Genomic DNA, 12889 nt, shown 5'->3' with positions numbered 1-12889 from the left:
GTAGTACTCCCTTGGTACTGCCTTTCATTTTCATTTCCATTTCATTATAATAAAATTAAAAAAAATAATTGTAAAACAGCATCTTTTTTTTTATCAATGTATAAACTGTAAAATAATACAGTATATAAACTGTAAAAAATATATCTGTTTTGTGATAATGAGAATCATCAACACTTAAGTGCCCTGAAAATGATGTCACAATGCAAAAAAAATCTAGGCTTAATTTTCTTTATGCAAAAAATATATATTATTGATTTGGGGTTAAATATGACCTGGACATTTTCTTGATAGGTTTCAAGAGAATTAGCCATTCGTATGTATTATAATTTATATATATATATATATATATAAAATATTCATTACAGTGAACCAGTCAAGCTAGCTTCATAGGTATCACAAAAAAAAAAAAAAAACATTTAATACTTAAGTTGCTACTAAAAACCCATTTTGAGTTATGTGAAAATGCAGTTAAAGGAATTTTCCAGGATAATTACAATAAAAGATCTAGGCTGCCTCTGTGGCACATTTTCGATTACCAGAGAAAATAATTTTCAATTCGGGGTGGGCCTCGGTCTAATTTACCCCTTCACTCTGTTTGACAAGACTGCTGTTTCACAAGACTACCCTTGTGTGTAAATGTCAACATGTCATTAGGGGTCAAACCCTGAAAGGGCGAAGACCCCTATTGTGATTGTTAGTGTTCTTATTATTGTTCTTCTGCCATGGGAGTCTATGGCCGCCCATAGAACCGTTCGCAGGAAAGTTTTTTTTTGCACACAGCTAGAGGACAGTCTGAACTGATACCACAGTAAATTTGGAGTCTGTAACTCAGACCCTTTAGCGCCACCAACAGGTCAGATTTTCACTTATGTTTACGCTAATAACTTTTGAACTGTAAGTCCTAGAGACAAAATTCGAATGTATACCTTCGTTTCGATTTCCACCAGAAATCTTAAGGAAACACATTTGTTTCGCTACTTCTACAGTTTTTGTCCGATTTCCACCAAAATTGTTTTAAAGCAATCGTGAGATAGAGCTACACAAAAGTTATCTTTTTTTTTCGATGTTTGAAATCGTTCCTGAGAAATGGCTTCACGAAGTTGACGGCGAAAATGGACTTCATGCTATATCTCCGCAACACTGTGATGGATTGTGACAAAACTTGATATGTGTCATCACCATCATGCCTTTAGATTACCTGCAGCGTTTCGCCACACTGCCCCCTACTGGTCAGGAGATAGCAAAAATGGCTATTTTGGCTTATAACTCTTGAAACGCTTTGGCCAAAAATTATAAAACTGGTCTCTTTAGATTCAGTGAAACATTCCGAGTCAAACGATACCCAATTTTCCCATTTCAGCCATCTTGAACAACTAGTGGTGGAAAAAGGATTTTTTTTTAAAATGTGTGAGCTTATAACTTTTAGTGGCATTGGTCTATTTTCACAGGACTGGTCTCGTTATGTTCGGGAGGACTTGCCGAGCGCAACGATACCATATTTGCTATGGTTTGCTTTATTGCCTGTTGCCACTTCGAAAATAGTTCTGAAACTACTTTAGCGAATTCAAAGCCGTTCATCCAATCGGAACGAAACCATCAAAATAAGAATTGTAGTTAGTAAATTTCCTTAGCTGTAAGAGAACGGCACAATTTTGCTCGTAAATGCCGAAAACATGACGATGAATTTTAAAAGTGGTCTCTGCTTTTACGTAAATTGATATAATTCTTAAGTGAAATGACATATTTTCACCGAACTTGACACACTTATATAAGGGCTCAACCTGAGAACACACAGAAAAAGTTGCGGGGTTTGGCCATTTGGTGGCGCTATAACAGGGAACAATATGAAAGTGGCTCTGAATATAGAAACATTGGTCTGATTAATTTCAAAATTTGCATGCATTGTCTTTGCATTCATTGTCTTTGTGGGAGTTGCCATCACTGATCATGAGGACAGTTGCATATATTGAGAAACATGGCAGCCATTGGCCAATCATCAACAAATTTGACATTGAGCACACCAAAATGGACTTGAGGCTGTATGTTTGCATTTTTGTGGGACTGGTATTGTTAGATTGTGTGGGTCATGCAGAGAACAACCCACCTGAAAGTAATTTCCTGGCTACGCCCTTGGGGGCAACGTATAAGGGGTGCGTTGCCCCATAGACTTTCATTATAAATGGATTTCTGTCATTGCATTTTTTCTTTTGCTTTTACAAACCAATCGACAGTTTAACATGAGTTTAACCAACAACATTCCCTTTAAATGTAAAACAAACACCAAAGCGCAGCTGCTAGCGTCCTGCAGGTTAACTTGTCTTCTGATTGGTCAATTACACGATCATTTGAAATGTAATTACTTTTGCAATGACAGCATTAAGCAAAGCTTGCGCTAAAACGCTAGTAAAAAATAGGCCTGTACTCCGAATTCTGATTATTTTAAACTGAATGTGCATGAAATGTAACCATCTATCCTCAAAATAATACAGCCTTAGCAAAACATGACCTTAAAACCTGCACTCAAAAAAAGACATTTTAGCCTATTTTTAAGATTTACATTTTCAATTTCATAACATCATTCCATCAAAATAAATTGTGTAACTTTTAACAAAATTAAACGAATAAAACGTATAATATTTAGGTTTTTTTTATTTTATTTTGTTAAATATTACACGATTCAATTTGATGGAATTTTGTTATGAAATGCGTATATCTTAAAAAAAAAAATGTTTAATGGGTGTGACAATGTTACTTAATATTATTCAGGAGGAATTTGAGAAATTAGGAATTAGAATAGTTAGTGTTTTTTCCTCCCAATATTGTCCATTTGATATCTTGAAGATGTCACTGGGTGGCCCTGTCTGTGTTGGCTGTCTTGCACTTTATTTGCAACAATAAAAAAGAAGAAATACACATGTTAATTTTCTCTATTTTTAATTAAATTAAATACTTTCTTGTATCTAGTGCATTTGTACATTTCTTTATTTTTTTGGTTACTACATTTAATTTCATATGTGTTTAATGGACTGATGTATAATTTGTATGTACACAGTGAAAAAGTATTTAAAATGTCCTAGTGCAAATGTGAATGGTTAGGTTTTACGAGTTTAAAGGGGGGGAAATTATGACCTTTTTTGAAATATAATGTACAGAATTATATAAAATAAATTTAAACTTTGAATGCAATTGGACAAAGTGAAAAGCAGGGTGATGAATAAGTGACTGAGAGTTGTCTTGTGCCTCCGCTATTATTGATGTATTATATTTCTTTAATTGAGTTACACACAAGCACACACACTAGATATCTGCCCTCCTTAAATTTAAATGCATTTATGCAACCTAAATGTATTCAAAAGAAATTTTAAGCAAAGACATAATTTCATGATTAACTTGGCAAACACATCCTTATTCCAATGATTGTCATCAGTTATTAATAATTGTATAATTTTAGAAGCACAATCTTGGTTATTCAATCATAATGTGTTTTTGTTTTGTTTTTCTACAAAAACTGATGATAACTTTATTTTCAGTGTTCTAATGTGAAATGAAGTAATATCTGATATGCATATGTGTGCCTGCTTAGCTAAAATTAATATATACATGACATCTTGTACCTACTAAATAGTGCAGCAAGACTGTATTTTGCTGATTCATTACTGGTAACAAATGTACATGTCAAAGCCTGCTTTTGTTATTATACAGCTGAGACATTATAATGTTTTAGCTAGAATCGGGTGTCTAACGATGGCCAAAGTGGATGAACCAGGAAAGGTGGAAAAGCAAGACTTTCTTTCTTTTAAATCATCTCTCAGTGTGTATATTTGTGTTGTTTAAATGCATTTGGTGTGCATGTTTTTGTTTTTCTCTAATGTTCCTAAAAATGACACGTTTCAATCATTGCACTGCTTTGTTTTCTTATTGAAAACTGTATCGTCACTTTGCCTTCCCTAGCCAACATAAATTGACGTTCTTTTTATCTGACTGTTTTAAAATGTGTCATTCATATTCATGTGTTATTTGTGTCTGAACCCCCTTAAACCAACTCAAAATGACCTTTGACCCCAAGCTGAAGTAATTCCAATATCAATTTTTATTTTAACCATCTAGCAAAGCTGCAGTATTTTGAGAAACGTTTTAATTGCAAGTGTAGTATTTAACTGTAATAGATTAGTATTATTCTTGCAATATAATCTATAATTTGATATATGATTAGGCAGAATAAAATAATGTTTACACATTATACAACTTTGTTTATTTTCATTTTAAATGAAAAAAAATCCAAGATTTTCAATGTGCTCTCAGACTTTGGAACCCACTGTTTTTGTTTATATGTCTTTAATTTCTGTAGTTTATTTTATTTAATACATTATATATTATTCGTACAGTGTACATGATTAATGTTCTATTTGTTATTTTTTTATCTATTTATTTTTTTCATCATGTTTTTAATTTTAATCATATATAAATCATATTTAGTTTATGTCAAGGGCGTAGAAGATGTGGGAGACGTGTCCCCCTCACTTTCGATAAAACCAACGTTCGTCCCCCTTTCATACAGCAAATGTCTAAATGTGTAAATGCAAAAGTTAAAATTCACTGTTCATTCATTTAATTAATTCAATTAAACATTTTAATCGATTGAGGGCCCTAAAAATACATATCTTATATATTTACGTTCGTCTTGCGCTAATCATTCTGTCCCCCCCACTTTTGAAGTGATTGCTACGCCCCTGGTTCATGTCCTTTGTTTTGATATTGTCTGAATGGAGTACATTTGCAAACATATACAATGTCTACTGATTTTACCATTCTTAGACGTGAAATTTGGCTTTTTAAATGCGTTTAAACCAGTATGTGATGAACCAGAGTAAGTGCGGGCCGCTGGTTGCCTTGACACAGTAAGCAATAGAAACTGATATCAGTTGAAGAGAATCTGTCCATTCACTTAATTTTTCTTCTTTCATTTGAATAAATCTAATTTTCTAATGTCCAGCCAAACGTCCTCTGATTGGTCAAATCCTCTCAACCACACGCCTCTGATTGGTCCGTTGTTCCCGTGCAGATTTTTTTTTCCTGTGAGAATGCGTTTGGTGAATGGCCGCTCGTGCTAATAGCGTCCGGTGAATCCGATTGGTCTGACGCGTCGGGGTGTCTCATTCTGATTGGTCGACGCCGGATGCCCGGTGTCCGGGTAAGATGGCGTCGGAAGAGCAGTGCTCGGCACCACCTCGATGGCGGTCGATATCCCTAACCCACGTAGAGTATCCGGCTGGTAAGAGCATTTTTACATCGTTATTTTCCCCTCAAAACCGTTCGCATTGCTGCATGCCACTATATTCGCTCCGCGGCGTCCATGGAACATCGTGCAGCTGAATGGACACGACTAGGGCTGGGTTGCCAAATAGTGCGCCCGCGTTGCACAGCACGTAGGGAACGCAACGCCCGTTGTCAAATAGTGTACCTATGTAGTGCACATGCGCAGTGGAGTTTATACGCTCCCTTAAATACCACATCGGGTGAACCTTGTATTGTTTCTCAATAATTTTGACGGCTTATTATTAATGCAATAATCTAATGCATGGTTGCATTGAAAAGCCCATTAACAATACTACCGCTATAGACAAGCCATTGCGTCTAATACAAGCATATTAGCTCCAGTTCCTGTAAGTTTCGATAAGGACTCGTGGCTCTGGTGGGTTAATCCAGTTCAGTCCCGCTTGCATCACACCCTTTCTGGATCCTGTCATTCGCGAGGGTCTCCCTGGATTTGGGAGTATATAAACTGACCCAAAAACCACAGCTGCGCGTGCCAGACACGGAGAAATGATACGAAATGTGAAGAAAACTATGCACATCTTCCGTGTTTTTTCAACTCGTGTCACACAGTTTGACTCGTTTGCATGTTAAATTATCATGCATGATGCATAACAGTGCAACATGCGCGTGCATGAGATAAAACAAGCTTTAATGTGCTGTTTGACAAATGCATATGTATAATATTGGCTTGGCAGTGATGAATATGGGGATTTAAATTAGTTAATTTTGAAGTATGTATTGATGTACAGTAATGTTAAAATGTATCTGATAATGATAAAAATGTATTACTTATATGTGACTTATTATTATTATTATTATTATTATTATGGCTTGATATTATATACTTAGTCAAATGGATGAAAAAATACCTTTATTTGAAGCATTTAAAATTTAAATGAAAACACTCTTGGAAGTGATATCTAAAAGTAAACTATGCACACATTTTTTTTTTTCTCTATAATGTCATTTTTGTTGCTTCACTTTCATGTAGTTTTTTCCCCATATACCCCTGACATATTTGTTTTCAAACTATGTAAATACGCAATCAATCTTAAAGGAATAGTTCACCAAAAAATTAAAATTCTCTCATCATTTACTCACCCTCATGCCATCCCAGATGTGTATGACTTTTGTTCTTATGCAGAACACAAATGAAGATTTTTAGAAGAATATTTCAGCTCTGTAGGTCCATACAATGCAAGTGAATGGTGGCCAGAACTTTGAAGCTCCAAAAAGCACATAAAGGCAGCATACATGTAATCCATGACTCAAGTGGTTTAATCCATGTCTTCTGAAGCGATGTAATAGGGGTGGGTGAGAAACAGATCAATATTTAAGCCCTTTTTTACTATAAATTTCCACGTTCACTTCCACATTCTTCTTTTTTTTGTTCTTTGGCAATTCACATTGTTCATGCATATTGCCACCTACTGGTCAAAGGTGGAGATTTATAGTAAAAAAGGACTTAAATATTGATCCGTTTCTCACCCACACTTATATCACTTCAGAATACATGGATTAAACCACTGGAGTCCTATGAATTATTTATATGCTGCCTTTATGTGCTTTTTGGAGCTTTAAAGTTCCGGTCTCTATTCACTTGCATTGAATGGACCTACAGATTCAAGAGGTCAAGATTTCTTGCACCGGAACCATAATTAGGTTTCTAATGCATAATTCATTTATTTTGACCGTTTTCCACCCTCTCTCTGAGCTTTAGAATTTTACCAACAGTTTTTGCTACTGTACCTTTAAGACCTAAATATGTAATTGACCATTGTTATAAATGTGTATTATACTGTTATAATTGTGTACTGTAGCAGTGTATTTTGCACTGTCATTCATCAGGGCAGGCCAGGAAGCTGAATAATGAACAGGTGTGGGCGGTCATATGTTAATGAGCTCATGGTGGTGACGTAGTAATTAATATGATTCCGGAATGAGACGTTTTTGCAGTTTAGTTTCAATAAATGATCTAGATGGACTGGGTCCCCTCAAGCAGCAAAGCTGCTCGTTTTCAAACTGTGTTAACAGAAACTAGGAATGTCAATATTAGGCTAAAATAATTAAAAAGAAAATATTTAAAATAAATTATTTAAATACCCGTGATTTAGTGATTAGTTTCAAGAATTGTATGTTCCTCAATGAAAACAGATGTTGAAGAGATTTGCTGAAGTTTTTAAATTATTTTTAGACTTATTAGAGCAAGTTAGAATATTATATTACAACTCATTAACTTGTTTTAAATAATTTTAAGTCATCTTCTTGAGACCCACTGGTTTATGCTATGTTTGTGTAGTATATTGGTTCTATTTTATTTAAAAAGAAACTAAAATTTGGTGCTGTATGTAGGTGCTACACCTCCAGTATGAGGTCACATGACTGAGCGAGTGGCGTCTAACCATCATCTCAGAAATAGTTATTTTTAACCCAGTTTTGTGTAAAACAGTGCAGAAATAGTACGAGTAGTATGCTATTCCGAATCCAAACATTGCCCAAGTTGGTTCTTTTGTTCAGTGTGCAAAGACGCAGGACTTTTCTAGGATATCTCTGAAGTGCTGACTTTTGACCTGTTTGTGTGTGTGTCCAGGTGATGTGACGGGACAGGTGCTGGCCTACATGAGTTTGTTGCCCATAGCGATCCTCGTTGGCTTTGTCACTCTGATTATCTTCAAGAGAGAACTGCACACGGTGGGTCACATGACTTTACTGCAGGTTATAGGGTCAAATCCCAGACACCACATATATAGATGTGGTGTTTATTGAAGTAAAGATAACGATCCATGCAAGCTTTCTACCCTGTTCACCATCATGTATTGTTCGTCGTTTGTGCTCTCTCCCTCTCAGATCTCTTTTTTTGGGGGGTTGGTAATGAATGAGGGGCTAAACTGGCTGCTGAAACACATTCTACAGGAGCCGCGGCCATGCGGGGGTAAGTAACCTCATTTATTTTTGATATACTTGGAAAATGAACAAAGCAGAGTTTGCTGAGCAAATGATCATTTGTTATAAATCTAAATTTACATTGTGTAATATGTTATAAAAATTTAAGTAAACATCTGTTAAATTATGACCTTAAAAAAAAAATGTTATTTTAAATCTGTTAATAAATGGAAAACAAAAAAGATGTATATATGTAATAATTTGCAGTTTAGACCTATACATTTTTTTTTTTAATATGTCTTTTAAATGGATAAAATTAGCCATTTTATGCTGAGAAATTGCTAAATAAACCTGTTTAATAGAGGTATTGTTATCGGTATCAACGATATTGGCCTTGATAGTACTTGGCATCAGATCGAAAATAAGTGGTATCGCCCATCCTTACTGCCTGGAAAACCTGGAAAGGTGTCAGAAATTCAGATAGTAAAAGATTTGTGTTGAAATTGTGCTCAAACTTGCCACAAATTTACTGTTAAAGGAATATTCCGGGTTCAATACAAGTTAAGCTCAATAGACAGTATTTATGGCATAATGTTGATTACCACAAAATTAATATAGACTCATCCCTCTTGGGTTACAGTGAGGCACTTACAATGGAAGTCAATGGGGCCAGAAATGTGAAGCTTATAATTTTATAAAAGCACTTTCGTTTGTTCTTCTATTAAAACTCATGTATTATTTGAGCTGTAAAGTTGTTTAAATCGTCATTTTTACAGTCGTCTTAGGGTTTGTTGACATTACATCGTCATGGCAACGAAGCTGTAAAATTGGGTAAAACTTTACACAGAAAAGGTTAGTAAGTGATTTTATCCAACACATTAAAATCATGTTTACATGCATATTGTCTTGTGGCTATACTTTTGAAAAAGTGATGTTCAGAAATTGGCTCCCATTCACCTCCATGACTCTCAAGTGGCTTTGAATAAAATGCACAAGTCATATGGACTACTTTAAAGGTGCAATATGTAATATTTACTGTACTAAAGCATAAAATTATCATAATATGTTATCAGAGAATTAGGAAACATGCTAAGTTGAAATACTGGCTTTCTACTTTGTATATTCTACTTTGAAATGTGCATTCCGGGACGGAATTTCTGTTTGTGTTTTGGCCTGTATGATCCTGCCCACTGCCCATTTCCCAATAGTATTTAGACACCCCGGGTTGCCAGATTTGAAACAAGTTAGTGGGCAAACAACAGCTGCAGCCATGGAAGCCAGCAATACATCTAGCTAACACTGACAGAGATATAAAAAATCCACATGAGCTGGTTTATAATTTGCAAACAGTAAAAACATTGCAAACGTATACATTAGCTGATCAACTTACAGTGTAAGGCTAGTCGCTTGCCATTGTCAGTTTGTTCGTTCCTGTTGCGTGTCCTCAACCTGGAAACCCGTGTGAGCTTCGAGTCTGGGGAGGAGGAGGCGGGGGAGACAACTCTCTCCAATATTTTGAATTTGGACTGCAGTACCCATTTTAAACGCTTGATGCAAATGTTACATATTGCTCCTTTAATGTTGCCTTTATGGTTCTTTTATGTCATTTTTGGAGCTTGACAGTAACAAACATGACTAACACACAATATCGGATTTGGATGGAACATCCCTATTTTAAATTGCACCTGTTCATCCGGATTCCTGTTAATGGAGTCTACGTGCCGGCTGGGTACACGTGATCATTTCACAAACTGGTCAGTTTTGGATCATTATCTAAAGGTAATTGACTAATACTATTCAGACAGGTCACTCCCGCCTCACTCCTCTGAATAGTAGTTTTGTTTAGTCCCCTTAGATCTTCGTACACTTAAAGTAACACTATTCTCAGCCAGAGGAAGTGACTAATATGATCTGAATAGGCCGACCAACACTACCATTTACAGATAGTACATTTGATTAGCCTCCATAGTGTCTATGTACCCTTAACTGGAATAATATTACAGTAATCAGAAGTAATGAGTAACACTGTTTAGACAGGTTGAAAATGTTTTTTCTCCCCAATTTGGAATTCCCAATGCGCTCTAAGTCCTTGAGGTGGGCGTAGTGATTCACCTCAATCCGGGTGGCGGAGGACGAATCTCAGTTGGCTCCGTATTTGTGACCGTTAATCCACGCATCTTATCGTGTGGCTTGCTGAGCACATTACCACTGAGACATAGCGTGTGTGCTGGCTTCACGCTTCTCACCACGTGCCCCACCGAGAGTGAAAACCACATTATAGTGACCACGAGGAGGTTACCCCATGTGACTCTACCCTCCCTAGCAAACGAGCCAACTGGTTGCTTAAGAGACCTGGCTGGAGTCACTCAGCACGCCCTGGGATTCGAACTTGCGACTCTGGGTGGTAGTCAGTGTCTTTACTTGCTGATCTACCCAGGCCCCCAGGTCGATCAACATTACGTTGTTCTAAATAATGATTATGTTTAGTCCCTACAGTCTAGATACACTTAGTTGATGCCAAATAGTAAGTCAGAAAGCTAAGCTTACATTCTTTGCTTACATGGGATGAGATATTTTTTACACAGGATTTAGGTGAGTTTGATGTGATTCTGTGCTGGAAGATAGAGGAGGGGGAGAGGGGAGAGAGGAAAAGATGTGGGGATTCAACAATGAAGAGGGAGTTTTACAATCCTTGCATTGTGTGGTGTGTTATTGTAGGTGGAGGTGTTAATTGTGTGATGGTCTATGTGTCCATTCTTGCAAAGGCTCTCTGCCTCCCTAGTGAGTTGTGCCCTGTCAATTCAGACACTTGGCACTATGCTTTACAGAATATAAAATGCTCTCTAAAATGAGAATATCTTGTAGAGATAATCACACGGACGCAAAATTATATAGAAGACCTCATACAACACACCTATATGTGGTGATTTGTGATTACACATCACTTATAGTTTGTGTGTGTGTGTGTGTGTGTGTGTGTATTGTCAGATGGTCTCTCCCTCAGTTTACCTTGGCGCACCAGTGAAGACATTTAACCTTAACAGTATAAGAATCATCTGAAAAGACCATTCAATAAATTAGAAATGTGGAAATTGAAGCGAGTTGGTCATCTGAATAATCTGATTCTGAAGGATTTCGCGATACTTTTAGAGCCTCTCACTGTGATGGCTTTTATCTTATGGAAAGACAAACTGTTGTTTCTTTGTTAAATAATAAACTGAAGGCCTTGTTTCTAGTTAGACAAATAACTCTGAGTTTGGTGATAGCGACGTCTTCCACTGGTTGTTCTGGGCCGTGTTGCAGTGGGAAAGAAGCTGGATTCTGTATCAACAGTGTTGAACACGAAGCACTGAGTAATGATGATCTGGAGCATCGAGAGGGTCCTTGCAATTGGGTCAGTCCATCTCAATTGGTCCAATACAGGTTGCTTGACCATTTTTAATTTTCCCAATTTTTTTTTTGAGTGATTACCTCTATGTATTGGTATTGCAAAACCACCTGTTTTTTATTTTATTTTACTTTAACCACGTCGCAAAGATGGCTGTCATGGTTAAACCAAGTAAAATAAAAATCTGGTGGTTTTGCAATGCCAATACATTGAGGTAATCACTCAAAACAAATTTTGGAAAATTAAAAATGGTCAAGCAACCAACTTTACAATTATTGGACCACTTGAGATGGACTGACCCAATCTGGAACATGCAGATGCAGGAAACTTGTTAGTGTCTCCTACTGCTCAGGCTGGAGACACAGAACTTTGTGTAGCGTAATCTGTTAGCGTCTGTCTGGACGTGAGATGCAATACATTGTGTGTCTGTTGAACGGGTACTTATCCCTTTCAAAAGAGGAGGAGATTGCAATTTGGTGCCTTTCTGTTCCAATGTCCTGATTGGTTTTGGCAGGCACAGTGTGGCCCACCCTTCCTTCTCAGTGTGGAGCTTATTTGCATAGTCTAAAGCAGAGGTTTTCGAACTGCAGTCTAGGGACCCCCAGGGCCCCGCAAGGGGGTGCTAGGTGTCCGTGGAAAATTTCAGAGAAAGAAAAACTTTTATAAATGTAAAAAGGCAAAAAATATATTTACCGAATTTGATATTATTGCCATTTCAGTTTAATCGAAATGTTTTTCTTCAGGTTTATAAATGTAACATTACACAGTTATTGGGTAGAAGATACGATGTCAATGTACTACAAATAAGGCAAACAATTTTCCAGAAAATTAGGGTTATGAACATTTTTGGCCGATACAGTACAGATTTAAAATATATATACATAAAGTACTGTGCAAAAGTTTTAGGCACTTGTGAAAAATGTTGCATAGTGAGGATGTCTTCAAAAATAATGCCATAAATAATTTTCATTTATCAATTAACATCATACAAAGTCCAGTAAACATAAAAAAAGCTAAATCAATATTCGGTGTGACCACCTTTGCCTTTAAAACAGCACCAATTCTCCTAGTTACACCTGGACACAGTTTTTCTTGGTTGTTGGCAGATAGGATGTTCAAAGCTTCTTGGAGAATTCCCCACAGTTCTTCTATCTATTTCGGCTGTCTCAATTGCTTCTGTCTCTTTATGTAATCTCAGACTGACACGGTGTTCAGTGGGGGGCTCTGTGGGGACAATGCCATCTGTTGCAGTGCTCCCTGTTCTTCTATTCTAATCTTTTCTATTTGCAAAAGTAATGTTTG

At 36.5% G+C, this 12889-nt stretch overlaps 1 protein-coding gene across 1 annotated transcript in view; it reads left to right on the top strand.

The window, feature by feature from the left end:
* LOC127430470 (dolichyldiphosphatase 1-like) overlaps positions 1 to 12889 on the top strand; it is a 29596-nt gene continuing 16707 nt past the window's right edge. The window contains exons 1-3 of the mRNA XM_051680264.1: positions 1 to 5272; positions 7907 to 8007; positions 8164 to 8248. Of these exons, the coding sequence (XP_051536224.1) occupies positions 5197 to 5272; positions 7907 to 8007; positions 8164 to 8248 (262 nt within the window). The 5' untranslated portion in view covers positions 1 to 5196. The remainder of the gene's footprint in view (positions 5273 to 7906; positions 8008 to 8163; positions 8249 to 12889) is intronic.

This window comes from Myxocyprinus asiaticus, chromosome 40 (assembly GCF_019703515.2).
Source record: "Myxocyprinus asiaticus isolate MX2 ecotype Aquarium Trade chromosome 40, UBuf_Myxa_2, whole genome shotgun sequence".
NCBI classification, from domain to species: Eukaryota; Metazoa; Chordata; class Actinopteri; order Cypriniformes; family Catostomidae; genus Myxocyprinus; species Myxocyprinus asiaticus.
This window is presented reverse-complemented; position numbering and strand designations above follow the sequence as displayed.